Here is a 14,484-nt window from a genome sequence, read left to right on the forward strand (position 1 = left end):
GTGTGGCCTGCTCCTCCTGAGGCCATCTTCAGAGGTTTCCGTCCGAGTCCCAGGACCATCCACCACACACTCAACAGTGGGCACCCCTTCTCTCCAGTGTTGTTTGCTTCAGGATGAAGGCCAGGTTAGTTAGCAAGAGGGGCCTGGAAACTACTTCCAGGACCAGGTTAAAGAAACCCTGACACCTCTGAACAATGATACTCTGCTCGGGCCAAGGTACCACTGTCACTTGTCAGAACTTTCTTCTTGCCAAACACTTGAGCAGGTTAAGGCACTTCCCACCAAGCCCAGTGACTTTTACTTGACCCCAAGGCTTACCTGACGTCTGAGCACTAGAAATGTAAAATACTTGCTTATGCAGGGAGAGAATCCATTTTTGCTTTCTTCTATTTTGTCTTCTCTCAACACAAATGCAGGTGTGTTTAGGTGTGGGTTAAACCCATTCTGTGGGTCTTCCTAAGAAATCCTGCAACACTGTTCTCATTGTGCCGGTATCATGTCCCAGACTAGCCTCAAGTCACCCTATTGGAGTCCTGGGTGGTTGCTCCATTTTTTTTAAAGACAGTGTTTCTTTGTGTATCCCTGGCTGTACTGGAACTCACCCTGTAGACCAGGTTGGCTTTGCTGGGCATTAATGGCCTGCACTGCCACAACCCACGTAAGTTTTTAATTACTGATTTCTCCTTCCACCTGAGATTGAACTGAGCTAGGTCAGGCTTGCCAGCAAGCATCTTTAGCCAGAGCCATCCACTCGTGTCTAATTTCATTTTTTGTTTTTGTTTTTCTCTCACAGAGAGACAGGGTTTCTCTGTGTAGCTTTGCGCCTTTCCTGGAACTCACTCTGTAGACCAGGCTGGCCTTGAACTCACAGAGATCCACCTGTCTCTGCCTCCCAGGAGTGCTGGGATTAAAGGTGTGAGCCACCACCGCCCGGTTCACTTTTTCAATGAATACCCACAACTAAAATGAACTTGCTTGGGCTTCAAGATTGTCACTGCTTTAATTCCAGTTTATTGTCCGTTCTGTTCTGTCCATCCTGAGCCCACCACTCTTCAGAAACTGGGTGGGATAGAGGAAAGCAGACACCCCACCCTGCAGCCCCAGCTGCACTTTTATTTTCCAAACCATTTTATTGAAATGTGCCAAGATACATGGGCAGCACAAATGTATGAACAGGGGAAAAAAAAATCACACATACAGTTATCTTAAAAAGTGAAGGTTAATCTTGGGAGATACCAGTTCCCCTCCCCCCCTCCAGAGTTCCAGAATTTCCATTGTGGTTAAGCGTCTACTGACCTAGCATTTAAAAAGGAAACAAAAACTGCAAAAATAAATCAAAACAGAACAAAACCAGAGAAAACCAACAGCATAAAGGAACGACGTTTCCCGCTCGGACGTGCTCTTGCCGGCATCTAATTAGGAGGCGTGCTGCGCGGTGGAGAAGCACAACTTCAGAGTGTACGGGTACGGGCCGTCTGCACAAGAGGACAGCGGTCAGCGGGGCTCGCCTCCCGGCCAGTTATCCCCGCCCATCCACCCGCCTGCACCCACACCCCCTCTTCTGCAGGTCAATTACAGGGATCTAAATCGTCACCATCGGGCAGGCCGACTAACTCCCAAGCTCTCAGGTGGGTGGAACCAAGCAGCCTGGCTGGCCTCCCAGGAGAATGTCATCAGACTGCTCTCCTGGTGACCAAATCCCATCTGCCTGTGTCTGCGACAAAGGCAGTCTCTAGGGTCCTATCTTGCGGGCAGGAAGGCTCAGGCACGCAGCCAGACAAGCCACCAGGGGTATTCTGTAGGACACACAGACACTCACTTGGGTTTTTCATCTGGTAATGGTTCAGGAAGCCCAAGGTCTCCAGGGCATCGCTCTTAGAGTCCCACTCCAGCAGCCCAGAGGAGCTGCGCTCACCTGGAAAAAAGCAGGAGACAGCCGCAAGTTTAGGCTGAGCCAGCAGAGCTAAGTCTCCTCCCACCACCACCCAGAGGCAGAGGCCGGGAAGAACGTGGCACAGGGACTCACTTTTGCCTGAAAATACTTTCACAGAGGTTGGCCGCTTCACTCCCAGCTCATCGCAGATCTGGGGCAGAAAGATAATAAAAGAATTCAGAAACCAAGGCCTGCCTATTCGAGCCTTCGCCAGAGCAGGTCCAGCAGTATGTGGTGTTCTCTGAAGACAGCGTGGGTCACAAACTGAGGCGCCCTACCGTCCTGTAACTTGAAGTTAGAAACCCCTCCCGTGAGGCAGCACAAGGGGGAAGTGCTTGCTTCTCCAACTCCCATCCTGGCAGCCCCCAGGCATGCGTGACATTAAATGAGTGGCCCCTCTTGCCCTACTTCCCTGACAAACTTCACCCTCTAGAGTCATCTAGACACCCCAGGCCTGATGACCCGTGTTGACTCCACTCTTGGTAAATCACCAGTCACCACTCTTGTTCAAGATGTCAAAGGGCACAGTGTACAGAACTGTACCGTGCATGCTTCTGCTCTCACCTGCCCCAGCTAGGAGCAGGGGACCCTGTCTGTTTTGGTCTTTTCTGTGTCCCCAAACCCAGGGACCAGTGAGTGGCATTGGGAGTCTGATGCTTACTTATAGAGCAGAATGAGCCCAACTCAAGGACAGGCAGTGCCACACCACCTACCTCAAAGAAGTTCTCCTCAGTCACCTCCAGTGGAGCATTGAAGAAGTGCAGTACATTGCTAGGGTGCTGGATGCGGTTCTTCGCTGCCTGCTCTGGGGTCGAGAACCGATTGTTCCTTGACTCGCTGAAGTCTTTGTAACTGCAGGACCCGTCTTCTAGCCCGTATGACTGGCCGGGCATGATGGCTGGTTGCTTGGAAACACTACGGAGAGAAAGGCACGTCTTTGCTCCACACTCAATTGTCCTCCAGGGCCTGCCCGACACTGCGGGTGCACAGCTGAGGTGGGGTACCCCACTTTTCCAGAGCTTCACAAGGAAGCAGAAAAGATGGTTCCTGCACCCACACCCATCCCTAGCTGTCCAACAAGCACCCTGAGCTCAGTCAGATCTTGGACTCCACCTCGTCCCCCCCCAACCTGCCCCCGCCTGGGGTACCAGCACCTACCAGACGTTCATCTTCTGCCCAAACATGAAGTTGTTATTAAGGTGAGTAATGGCTCGGTCCACAGCGTAGCCATCAGCCATCTCCACCATGGCGGCCCCCGGCTTGCTTTTCATGAATTTCACCTTAGGGAAAAACAGTGAGATTAGCACCAGTGTCCCGCTCCCAGAGTCCTCTCCCCTGTCAAGTCAGAAGCTAACTCCTGCTCTGGCCTCCCTTTCCTCACACGTGAATGGGAAACAACTACCCCAATGCAGGCCTAGTTTCGGCATGAGCTCGATCAAAGTAGGCAGCCGAGCACAGGTAGTGCTTTCCCACTCGAGAGCTGCCCCGAGGAAAACAGGATGCACAATGAGAACTCAAGCCATCTGCACGTCTTCACTATGGCATGTTATACATCCAGTCACAGTATCAAAAGAAAAAAATTTAAGTGCTGGGGATGGAATCCTGGGCCTCTTAAGCACTTTACTCTGAGCCCTAAGCCATCTTACAGAGACTACTACAGTACATACTGGACAGAAAGAAGGCAGGCTCTGAAGCCAGGCTATCTAGCCAAGTCTTGCTTCCATGTAGAGTATTTAACCTGTTCCTTTCTGATTTAAGAATTACAGTGGGGGGGGGGGAACCCCACACAAACAACTACATAGGAAGCAGCAATCCTCCAAGCTTTACTGTGTTTTTGAGATGGTCTCATCTGTGGCCCAGTCTCCTGAGTGCTAGGGTCCCAGTGTGCATCATCACAGCAGACTGCTATTACTCTTATTAGCTGGACCAAGCCCAGGACTACACTCTTGGACGAGGTTGACCAGCAAGAAAGAAGCCACGAGCTGCCAGGTGGTGTCACCTTTCAGCAGAGAATGCAGAAGGCCCAAGTGGTCAGTCCAGAGGCAATGTTGACCTCACCGTCTCTACCGTGTGTAGATTCTTAGGACTCCTGACTCCCTGGTGCCCCTGTGCACTAAGTCTTAGTACTTTAAGACACAGGTAACTCAAACTCGTGAAGCAGGCTGTCTGCACTGTAGGAGTCACTACACAGGATGCACCTCACTGTTCTTCCCTCTGCTCCCCTCCATCTGAGGCTTGAGGCCTCCTTCAGTTCTTCAAGGAAAGCAACTCACCTTCTCCACATTGCCATACAAGCAGAAGACATTGAAGACTCGATCACAGTTCATCTTAGATTGATCCAAGCCATAGACCATGAGCACAGGGCTGTCAGCGTGGGGGCCATAGTCGGGTGGTGGGGGAGGGGGTGGGGGATGACCATACTGGGGGCCATAGCGACTTGGGCCCCGACGGTGACCCCCCACAGGTGGGCCCATCCTTCTCCCTTCGTAGTGAGGTGGGGGGGGCCCGTAGCCCTCATCATGGTAATGGCTGTGGTACCCACCATGGGGCCCTCCTGGGGGGTGGGAAGGAAAGAGAGGGAGGACGGGTGAGAATTTTCGCGGCGGACGACGGGCAGGGGCACATGAGCCACGGGAGTCCACGGAGGGGAACCCCCTGCCCTCACCATATTCTGCGGGATGATCTCCCAGGAGAGGGGGCTGCCGCTGGCGTTTGTTGGGATTACTGCCAGGGTCACCTGTAGATGGAAACGAGAGTTAGGAATAGAACTCAAGAAAGACTCCCCCACTCCTAACTAGATGCCCACCCCAAGGCCTCGGAGCTCCTGTGAGCATGGCTGCAGAACCCTTTCCGTACAAGGGCTGTCAGGGCCTCTGTCCGATGACCTGGGGTCGGGGCATGAAGCCCAGGTTCTCAGGAGGTGGGACCCACTCCCCTGCCTCCTTTGGCTACTAAGGAGACCAGCTTCTGGGCTTACTTGCTTTCCCTTGCCCTGGTTTATAGACGGGAACAGGCAGGGACGAGACCAGCTCCCAGGCTGTCTAGGGGACTACAGTGTGGGTGTATTATGAAGGGAAGAGCAGTTTTATAAATTAATGCCCAATGAAGCGAGAAAGATTAAGGGCAACAAATAAGTAACCCAAGATGGACGGAAACGAAGTGACACAGCCCAGAAGCCCCTAAGTTCAGGGCGCACAAGGCCTCACTCCAGGCCTCATCTTCATCCCCCTGGCCCGCCCCCCTCCACATCCCCCCAGCCCGAGAGGGACAGTAGATCTGACAAGCAGGGCACCAGCACAATCAATTTCAAAGAGCAGTTAGGTACAAGGCATCAACATTCTCAGACCCAACGATGGCGCAGAGCCCTCCCTCCCGGCCCACCTGTAGTTCTTAACCATTAGTTCAGCGCTTAAGTGACAGACACTGGTAAGCACTTGACAGACATCACAGCTTCTCCAGTTCCTCACAACAACCCTATGAGGTAGGCACTCATTTCCCAGCCCCATCTTACAGTAAGAGATTAGAGCAGTTACTTGGTCACTGAGCAGTTAAGACACTCTTGCAGATCAGAGGCTGAGCTAGGACCTCAGCCCAGGTCTGGGTGGCACCAAGGCCCAGAGCATGAAACCGCTGCTCTTTCCTACCACCCTGCCTGGGTTTGTTTTTTAACAGTCATTACAAAGATGGAAAAAGGCTACTTACAGCAGAAGTACAGAGTACAATGTCCATTTGTCACAAAAAAACAAATCTGTATTTTTCTCTTACCAGTGGACGCTTCAACAGTGAGTTAGCACAGTTCTGAAAGATGGCGTCCCATCAAACATACACTGCGACCCTGCATCACATGGTTTCACAGTCATAAATACAAGTCACGGTACACATCCGCTACATTTTTCTTTAAGATCGTTTTAAAGTCAATGTTCTGATTAAATCAAAATTGGCTCACAGATGCTCTGTCCTCAGAAGATACCCGAAAATGGACATAAGGTGTATGGAGTGGGTAGTGTCCCTCCGTGTGGTCAGCTCCTCACTGTGTGCTGCAGTGCGGTGCTCCTGGCTGTGGAGCGCTCCATGTACGTGTCCTGGTATGCAGTGTGCCAGTGGCCCCACTATGCTCGCGTCTGGCCTTGGTTGCGCCCGGTTACCCACCAGCAGGTAACTGTGTGCCTCTGAGCTGTTTTTGATCTTAGGTCTGTTTTGGTTTTTTGATTTTTTTTGTTGTTGTGGTTAAATTTTTTTTTTATTTCTGATCTCCAGTTGGTGCAGACTGTGTTGGCAGCCGGTGACTGCAGGAAAAAAAATCAAAACACAAAAGAAAAAACAAGGCCCTCCCCAAATCAAAGGACTTAAAAACCAAAACCCACATGGCGAGGAATGGAGAGAGGATCCTATTGTCTTGGAGGCCCATGGAATCTACTTCAGTCTATGAATCGAATCGTTCTCCGAAAAGAGCACCGCTGGCTGGCTGGGTGAGCTCTGTTCTGTGTTTCCTACTTCTGTGTACATTCTTGGGTTCGAGTTTGCTTGGATTTTGACTTTTAATGTTTAATAAAAAGCAGTGTCTGCTGCCATGTTGCGTCTCTTTCTTTGTCTCTGTCTGCCTCTGTCTCTGTGCTTGTAGCTGTTCCTTGGAGCGCGGTGTGGTGTTCTTGATGTAGTGAGCTCAATCTGCGGCTGTTTCTGGGGACGTGGTGGAGGCTGCATGTTCTGTTCTCCAGGAAGAACTAGTGGTTTTGTGCCCTGTGTGTTGGTGCGCAATGTGCAGAGGCAGAGCCGCTGAAGTGTGGTTCCCGAGGGGGTGGCGAAGCACCGCCCTCACTCCAGGTTACCTCATCAGCCCTCGGTTTTTTGGGCCCCAGGCTTGGGGGCAGCCAAAGCTGAGAGGCATCAAAAGCAATGCACAGCCAGCCCCTGCTACTAGCCCCTGCCGGTCTGCACATCTTCTATTTGTGTTCCTTGGAGAAGCAATGGTTGGTTGCCATGTTCTGTCAGCAGTCATGTAATGCCATTGCTCGCTCTGGTACATTCACTTGGTCATAATTTGCCTCTGACCTTTGGAGGGAGCAGCCAGGCCCAGAGGGACAATTCTGAGGGTCCTTGGGAGAGTCTAGCCCACCCTGTTGCCCACTGGCTCTCAGCTGCAAAGCAAGCAAGACAGGCCCACCTACAAGTGTAGGGGTGAGTCTCTGGCCTCCCAGTCAGCCACCAGCCTCCTCCCACAGCCCAAGGCCTAGTTCGACGTATCAGACCAAGAGGTGGTTGATCTTGTTGATTTTCAGAGGGGTGATGCTGTTTTTCAAAGACAATCCTTCCCCTCTCCCACCTACCAAAGGTAAATCATTCTTGACAACACTAGAAAGGGGGTTGTCCCTGTGGATCCCTGAAGAGATGCCGAGTCCCCTCTACAGCGCAGATCAGTAATGTCTGTCCTGGTCTCATCCAAGTGTCTGACCTCTACAAGGTCTACTTGCTTGAAGGCTCTGCTCCAAACCCTTCCTCCTGAACCCTTACCATCAGCCCCTCAGACAGCAGAGAGGGTCTCTGCTCACCCTCCAGGGAACAGAGACACGAGCAACCCTAACCAGGCTCTAGAATGAAGGCAGCAAAATCCTATAGAGCTGCTACCGATCTCTGCCTCCTTGCCATGCCTCCTCCTCACAGACGCCCTGTCCCGACCCTGCCCAAGCCTCAGCCTCAATTCTGCCCCTTCAGCAGCCTCAGGAGGCAGAACTGACCCAAGGGCCTTCCCGTGCCCACAGGGAGCCCAATGGCATTACATAACCCTGAGCCCAGGTCTATGAAGTGCACTAGCCGAGTGAAGAGGCAAGGCGGTGTGTTTAGAACAAAGTAGCCATCAGGATTACCTTGTCCACTGAGGTTGGGGTTTGTGTAGTCCCAAGTATCTTGATCATTCTTGAACACATTTAAACGGGTAGGCTGCAAGAACAAGACAAAGTTTGAGACTGGCCATGCCTCATCTCACCAGGTAACTAACATCATCAGGTCGTCACTCCCGAGACTCACCTTTGCGTACTCAATCTTCAGAGTGCAACAGCCAGAATAGATGTCAGCCCCATTAAGTGAGGCCTTGGCCCGCTGGGCACTTTGCACAGAATCAAATGTGAGAGAACTTAAGGAAGCTATCAACGTGGAGCTTTGGAAAAGTCGTTACATTGCTGGATAGAGCAAAGACAGACAGCACTCAAGATGGTAAGCACCACCTAGAGCCTCAGGCACAGGCAAGAGCCAGAGACACACCAAGGACTACCTCAGAAAGCAGCCACTGGCCAGGGCTCTCTGGGGTCTGCACTCTCGTTTTTTTTTTCTTTCTCTGTGTAGCCCTGGCTGTCCTGGATCTTGCTCTCTAGACCAGGCCTGCCTCTGCCTCCCGAGTGCTGGGATTAAAGGCGTGCACCACCACCGCCCGGCTGTGATCTGCACTCTTATCCCAGCCACCAAGAGATGGCAGCAACAGCTTCTGAAGCTGTCCCATCTGATCTCGAAAATCTACACCTGCCTGCTTTAAAGGCAGCTTCTCACTGCATCCTAGCCAAGGGGGCCTAAAACCATCTTCATCAAAACCCCCTCTCCCCTCGTAAGGCATTCTGCAGGGCTTGAGCCTTCTGATTATCTAAGCCCCATCGACACAGAATACCAACCACCACCCACCTCACGGAAGACGACTAGATACAGCCGAGTGCTCCCACCTGTGCAGTATGCATGAAGCACTGGGCTCAATACTGGGGGTGGGGTCAACACACCACCTGAATAAAACAGAACCCTCTTGAGAGGGTTCCTTTAAGATTTGCAGTGGCCGGGCGGTGGTGGCGCACGCCTTTAATCCCAGCACTCAGGAGGCAGAGGCAGGCGGATCTCTGTGAGTTCGAGGCCAGCCTGGACTACCAAGTGAGTTCCAGGAAAAGGCGCAAAGCTACACAGAGAAACCCTGTCTCGAAAAACCAAAAAAAAAAAAAAAAAAAAGATTTGCAGTGTATGGCTCCCTGATCAGACCTCCACATAACTGTCTCTGCAAAGGCATTTGGTATGTGGCATGAATTCTCTCTGCCAAGCCCTAAGGGGTCCCCCAGATCAGAGAACACCAGTTTCCCAGAAAAGGATATTCCACCATAGCCTGGACTCCATTCTTCCGAAAAATGACAATTCTCTGGACAGGACCACAAGGATTACAGATAGTGTAAAGAACATCCTATAAAAGCAACAAGAGGCAAGATTAGGGGCCTTGGCATGTCATGCTAGCTCAGGGGTGGAATTGAGACTAGAGGGGAAAGGATCTCAGAGCAGCCTAGAGGAATGCCTTCAGCACACACCGTGGTTATGGAGTAGATGGGGTTCAGGATAGTAAACAGGAGCACACTGTTGACGCTCCGGGAGTCATCAGAGTCGCCAGGGCGAGAGATCTTCTGGCTGGTGGAGTAATTGACAAAAGCAGGGTGCCCAGCAATGTAGATCTGGTTGTCGGCTGCGTAGTTCACTGCATTACAAGCCCCCAGCACATCTTCAAACTCTACCAGCGCCTGTCTCTTCTTTGGCATCACCACCACATAGCTGCAGAGAAAAGGTAGATTTCAGTCTTCTTGCTCTCTGTGAACTGATTCCTGCTCTTCTGAACTCTAACCCCAATACATCAAGTGATAGACAGTCATCTCCTGACCCCTCTTCCTGTTTCAGAAGAGACCAGAGTGCTAATCACCGCTGCCCAGGCAACCCTGTGGGAGAAGGAATTAGACAGCTTCATCCACATTAGTTCACAGTAACGCTAAGGAGACCTAACCCCTGGCTTCAGAAGATGATGTTGTACCTGATGGGTCCAAATTCCTGCAGGGCTTCCACAAGGTCAGCTTCCACCACACCATCAATCAGGCCCCTGATGTGGACAACTGGGGAGGCAGGGGTTTTGTGGGGGTCATCGTAGTTCTCCTGAAAAGGATGGGCACACCGTGAGTGAGAAGAGGGACCTGATCCAAAGCCATCAATTGAGAAACGCCTTTGAGTGGCTAGCCATCTGCCCACTGGCTTTAGTTTCTTTTCTTTCTTTTTTTTGGTTTGGTTTTTCAAGACAGGGTTTCTCTGTGTAGCTTTGGTGTCTTTCCTAGAACTCACTCTGTAGACCAGGCTGGTCTTGAACTCAGAGATCCACTGCCTCACAGGTGCTGGGATTAAAGGCGTGCGCCACCGCTGCCTGGCTGGCTTTAGTTTCTAAGGAAGGCTGGAGACTCACATTTGGCCTTCTTCCTGGAATCTGTCTGTCTCTCCTCAATCACCGTACACCAGGAAGAGTGGCTTGGAAAGGGGCCACACCCTCGGTTAGAGCTCCAACAGCTGCCTGCTAGGCTCAAGAACACTCTGCATGTGCTCTAACTTCTCCGCGCTTTCTCTGGCCAGGCAAGCTGTGGTCATTTAGTGACTGTTCCCCACAAGTCACCTTCATGTCCAGTCAGGGTAAGACACATGGCTTCTAGGACAACATGCCCTTCCTTACACTGACTAGGCCAAACTAAAGAGAACAGGGCCAAGATCTTCCACACTGAACTGCTATCCCAACCTGTCAGATCTATCTACCACAGCTCCTCCTCAGGGGATGTATCTTTCCACACACACCCAAGCTTCCTTCTGGGGCTCTGGGCCCAGGTTCTTGTCTGAAGATCACTGGCCGAAGTCCATCAACACTAGTGGGTTCTTTTTCCAGTAGGGAACCACACAAGACACACTCGTCCTGGCAGTTTCAAGCTAAGGTTTGTCTCCCAGAGCCCCAAGTTTGTTTAATCCTAGCCTTCCTGTCTGTGAGGGAGTCTACAAAGCTACCCATCTCAGAGGAACAGCAACTAATGTGAGAGATCTTTCACTTTAAATTACTGGGGATGGGGACAAGATACCACACTGCCCATGAGATGCTCAGAGAACTCTCTGGAATCAATACTCCTTCAACCTCATGGGCTCCAGCAGTCTAACTAAAATGTCTTCCAAAACAGGAGGAAATCTAACATCCTAATGAGGCTAAGTGAGTAAACGCTCACAGCAGAACAGCAGCTGAACAAGAGGGCATTGTTTGTTCGAGAAGGAGTCTCACTATAAAGCTCTGTCAGGCCTGGAACTCACTATGCTGAACAGGCTGGCCTCAAACTCAAGAGATTCGCCCGTTTCTGCTTCTAGAGCACTGCGATTTAAGGCCAGCGCACCATGTCCGGTAGGAGGAGGACTTTTAGAACACTTTTTAAAAGAGTGCGGACTGCAGCCCCACAGAGATCAGAACTGTGACTTTTAGGAGAAGACTGAGTAGGCAAAAATGCCTTCGTGCATGGCCACAGGACCAAAGTATTTTAGTTTATGAATGCCCGTCTCCAGGAAACCGAAAGCAAACTGAATGATGAGTTCTAAGCTCCGCTCACCGCCAGTTAATCTACCTTTCACAAACTCCCTCCCGTCTTACAACGCACACAGCATCAGAGGTCAAATAGTCTAGTCTGGCGGGGCGTTGGAGTCTCAACAAGTCAACTTCTGTAAGACGCGACCGTGATTCGGACTTCGAAGGGGCAGAATTGGCGACCCCACCGCCCACCCAGTTCCCGCTCACAAGATCTGGTTGCAGAAGCGCGCTTGCGCATGGGGACACAGACTAAAAAAAAAAAAAAACGATAAAGGGAGAAAGGGAAAAAAAAAAGTCCCGGCCGCGTGCCTGGGCCCCCCACATGCCAGACCGCGGCGCCTGCGCACTGCGCCGCCCGCAGAGGCAGCCGCTTCCTCCGCCCCCTCAAGCCCCGCTACGGGTTGCGCGCACGCGCAAGCGACTGTCCTCGCGCAAACCCCGCCGTTTGCCCAACGCCTGCCCCTCCCCCACCCCGCCAAAAGCGCGAGGGCTGCAGCGCGTGCGCAGAGGTCCCCCGCAAAAATAAATAGCTTTAAAGTAAGAAATTTCCCCTTTCCTTCCGGGAGTCTAAAGCCCTGGCCTCACCCCGCCGCCGCCGCCCGCCGCCCCGGATCCGCCGCCGCCGCCGCCTCCGTGCTGGTCGCCGGCGTTTTCAGTCTTCATCCGTTTAGGGGCTCGGCCTCCCTCGTTGCCGCCGCCGTAATAGCGACCACCGCCGCCTCCGCCGCCCGCCGCCGCCATCTTCACCATCGCTCCCGCCCGCCTCAGCTGCTCGTCCGGCTGCTGCCTCTGCTCGAGCCGCCGACGCCGCTTCTCCGCCCGGGGCAGCAGCCTCCGCGACATGGCGGCGCAGAACCCGCCTCCCCCCGCCTCTCATTGGGGGAGGGACACGCCCGTCACTCGCCGCCCCCACCCGATAGGGGGAGCCACTGGCCCTGTCGTGGGGGGAGGGGAAGGCCCCACACGATTCCTGCCTATTGGATAGAGCCCATGCCGTTCTATTGGAAAGCCCGCCCTCGTCCGTCAATCGCACTTCTTATAGGTGAACGTTTCCTGCCAGTCACTCCGTTAAGCCCCGCCTTCTCAAAATAAAATTCGATTTGATAGGCCGGATTTTTGGCATCGCTCCGCCTTCCCACAGACAGCAAATGGAAGCGGCTCCCCGAAGGTCCGCCTCCTTCCCACTCTCATTGGTTTCCTCGCTTATCGATCACTCTGAAATCCTTGCGTCTCCCAGTCACAACGATTACCTTCCCGCGCCACTCCGCTGGGATACAAGAAAGGCCTTCCCTTCTGTGTTCCTGCAGTGGTTCCCGCAGGTGCCCATCTTGTACGTCACCACTCGATTGGTCAATGGAGAGTGGAAAGAAAACCCTCTTACCAGATGGTATGGGGCGACTGATAGTCTCTGATTGGTGAAAAAGGGGAGCCCGTAGGCGCTCTCTGGCGCAATCTAGGAACGGGCCGAGGACGCATGCGCTACCGTACTTTTCGGGGCCTCAGGAGGAGAGGTGACTCTATGGAAGCGACTGCTGGACTACCCGGACGATAGTTTGCTTGCCTGCTGTTTGCAAGCTCCGGAAATCTAGAGCAAGACAGCAATTTGCAGCTATCACCCCATTAGTACGTTTCCACTTCACCTTTATCCTATCCAAAGCTAGAGGGTTGTTATTCTTTGGAAAAGAACCTCCAAATCTGAGCACTTCTAACTATAAAAACTCGTTGCCAACTGACTTCGGACCCTGCCGAGCGGCATCATTCCACTTTAAATTCAGTCACAATAGATCTCTCAGTTTAACTCGATTCGCACGTGGCCACAGCACCGCGTCCTTGGCATTGCTTTGTAGCCCAGACTGGCTCCTTGGAGACTGCCCTGAAGGGATGGGTCTTCCTCCTAGGGTCCTGAGAAGCCCGAGAGCGGTAACGCGGCCCAGAGCCCACTGGGGAGCGGACAGGGAAGGTTACTGCCCGAGGATCCTGACCATGGTCTCGTCCACAGGCGTTATGGGGACAATAAAGAGTCAAACAGGCTGTGGAACGCTTGCCTAGCACAGACAAGGCGCAAGTTTACACACCACCACCACGACACACACACAAAATCTGAAGGTCGTGAAAGATTCACAGGACGCCCCAAACGTGCTGGGGCACCTTTCCACGAAAGTCTTACGGTCGTGGAAGATTCACAGGACGCCCCAAGCGTGCTGGGGTACCTTTCCACCAGGTCAGTGGGATCCCCAAAGCCGGGATCCTCCTAGGACTAAGTTTAAAATGTAAGGCCACACGGACTGGAACCCCGTTTGTTTGGAGAAGTGAAGTTTTGAGCACGGCGTGGTGGTTGCAAGCCTATGATTCCAGTGCTCTGGAGTCAGAGGCAGGATTGCCTTGAGTTCAGGGCTACCCTGGGCTCTAATTTAAAAAAGGAAAAGTTTGGAGGCATCAGATGATCTAAACGAACCTCCATCCTATTCACTGGACAGACACTCCGAAGCTGGCACTCCCAACGTGGGGTGCGCCGCGGCGCAGCAGGTGACGCGCGGCGGCGGGGCGGGCCGCTCCCGCGGAAGGGCGGGGTCCCGCGGCGACGTCAGAGGTGGCGGTGGGGGAGGGGAGCGGGCGGTCGCCTCCCCGCCCCCGCGCCCGGCCCGGACGCCCCTCGCCGGGGCGCGTCGACGGCACTCGACTAAGACCCTGTACCGTGCGGGCCGCTGGCGGACCTCGCGCGCCCGGGGCAGCGGCTGGCGCCCGTGCCGGCTGCTCCCGCAACCCGTCCCCCGCCCTCCCGCCGGCGCGGCGACGTGCGTCCCGCCGGTCCCCCCGCGGCCCTCCCCGACCCCGCGGCCCTGTCCCCTACCAGCTCGGCGGCGAGCCTGGCCGGCCGTCCGGGATCGAAAAGAGCAGACACTGGGAAGTTTTGGGGGAGGGAGGGGCGGGCCTTAAAGGGACCACGACCTCTTTTCACTGGGGGAGTGGGGGAACCGAGGAGCTACCGAAGCTGGAACGGAATGGGAAGAACGTTGGGCCGCTGCGTTCGTTCTGGCTCCGCGTTCCCGCTCACCCTCAGTCCCACTCTCCACCTTAACCAGGAAAAAAAAGTCCCCCAGTTGCTTGGGGTTCACGTGGCAGTTTTCCCCATTTGCTGAGTGTTTTGGAGGAAAATGTAGACGTG

At 53.4% G+C, this 14,484-nt stretch overlaps 1 protein-coding gene across 4 annotated transcripts; it reads right to left on the reverse strand.

The window, feature by feature from the left end:
- Positions 1 to 1,105: 1,105 nt before the first annotated feature.
- Positions 1,106 to 14,265, reverse strand: Hnrnpl (heterogeneous nuclear ribonucleoprotein L). Of its 4 annotated transcripts, none has more exons than XM_028859223.2 (13): positions 11,904 to 12,176; positions 9,753 to 9,871; positions 9,262 to 9,499; positions 9,055 to 9,140; positions 7,958 to 8,054; positions 7,798 to 7,870; positions 4,599 to 4,670; positions 4,207 to 4,487; positions 3,092 to 3,213; positions 2,647 to 2,848; positions 2,027 to 2,084; positions 1,820 to 1,915; positions 1,111 to 1,475 (listed from the first exon to the last, which is right to left on the reverse strand). In XM_028859223.2, exons 1-13 carry the CDS (start codon positions 12,159 to 12,161, stop codon positions 1,417 to 1,419), a joined length of 1,761 nt encoding a protein of 586 aa, XP_028715056.1. In that variant the 5' UTR covers positions 12,162 to 12,176; the 3' UTR covers positions 1,111 to 1,416. The 4 variants fall into 4 exon arrangements, with proteins under 4 accessions (XP_028715055.1, XP_028715056.1, XP_028715057.1 ...); XM_028859224.2 differs by lacking the exon at positions 11,904 to 12,176 and adding an exon at positions 14,170 to 14,216 and having other exon boundaries at positions 1,206 to 1,475; XM_028859222.2 differs by having other exon boundaries at positions 1,106 to 1,475; positions 4,207 to 4,670; positions 11,904 to 12,161.
- Positions 14,266 to 14,484: the final 219 nt, after the last annotated feature.

The sequence above is a fragment of the Peromyscus leucopus genome, chromosome 1 (assembly GCF_004664715.2).
Source record: "Peromyscus leucopus breed LL Stock chromosome 1, UCI_PerLeu_2.1, whole genome shotgun sequence".
Taxonomy (NCBI): domain Eukaryota; kingdom Metazoa; phylum Chordata; class Mammalia; order Rodentia; family Cricetidae; genus Peromyscus; species Peromyscus leucopus.

Excerpts from the sequence above, each read along its gene's own strand:
- Hnrnpl (XM_028859222.2), bottom strand. The coding sequence starts at position 12,161 with ATGTCGCGGAGGCTGCTGCCCCGGGCGGAGAAGCGGCGTCGGCGGCTC. Across the intron at positions 9,500-9,752 it reads CAGGAATTTGGACCCATCAG|CTATGTGGTGGTGATGCCAA; the intron begins GTACAACATCAT and ends TTTTCTCTGCAG. Across the intron at positions 3,214-4,206 it reads TGTATGGCAATGTGGAGAAG|GTGAAATTCATGAAAAGCAA; the intron begins GTGAGTTGCTTT and ends TTTTTCCCTAAG.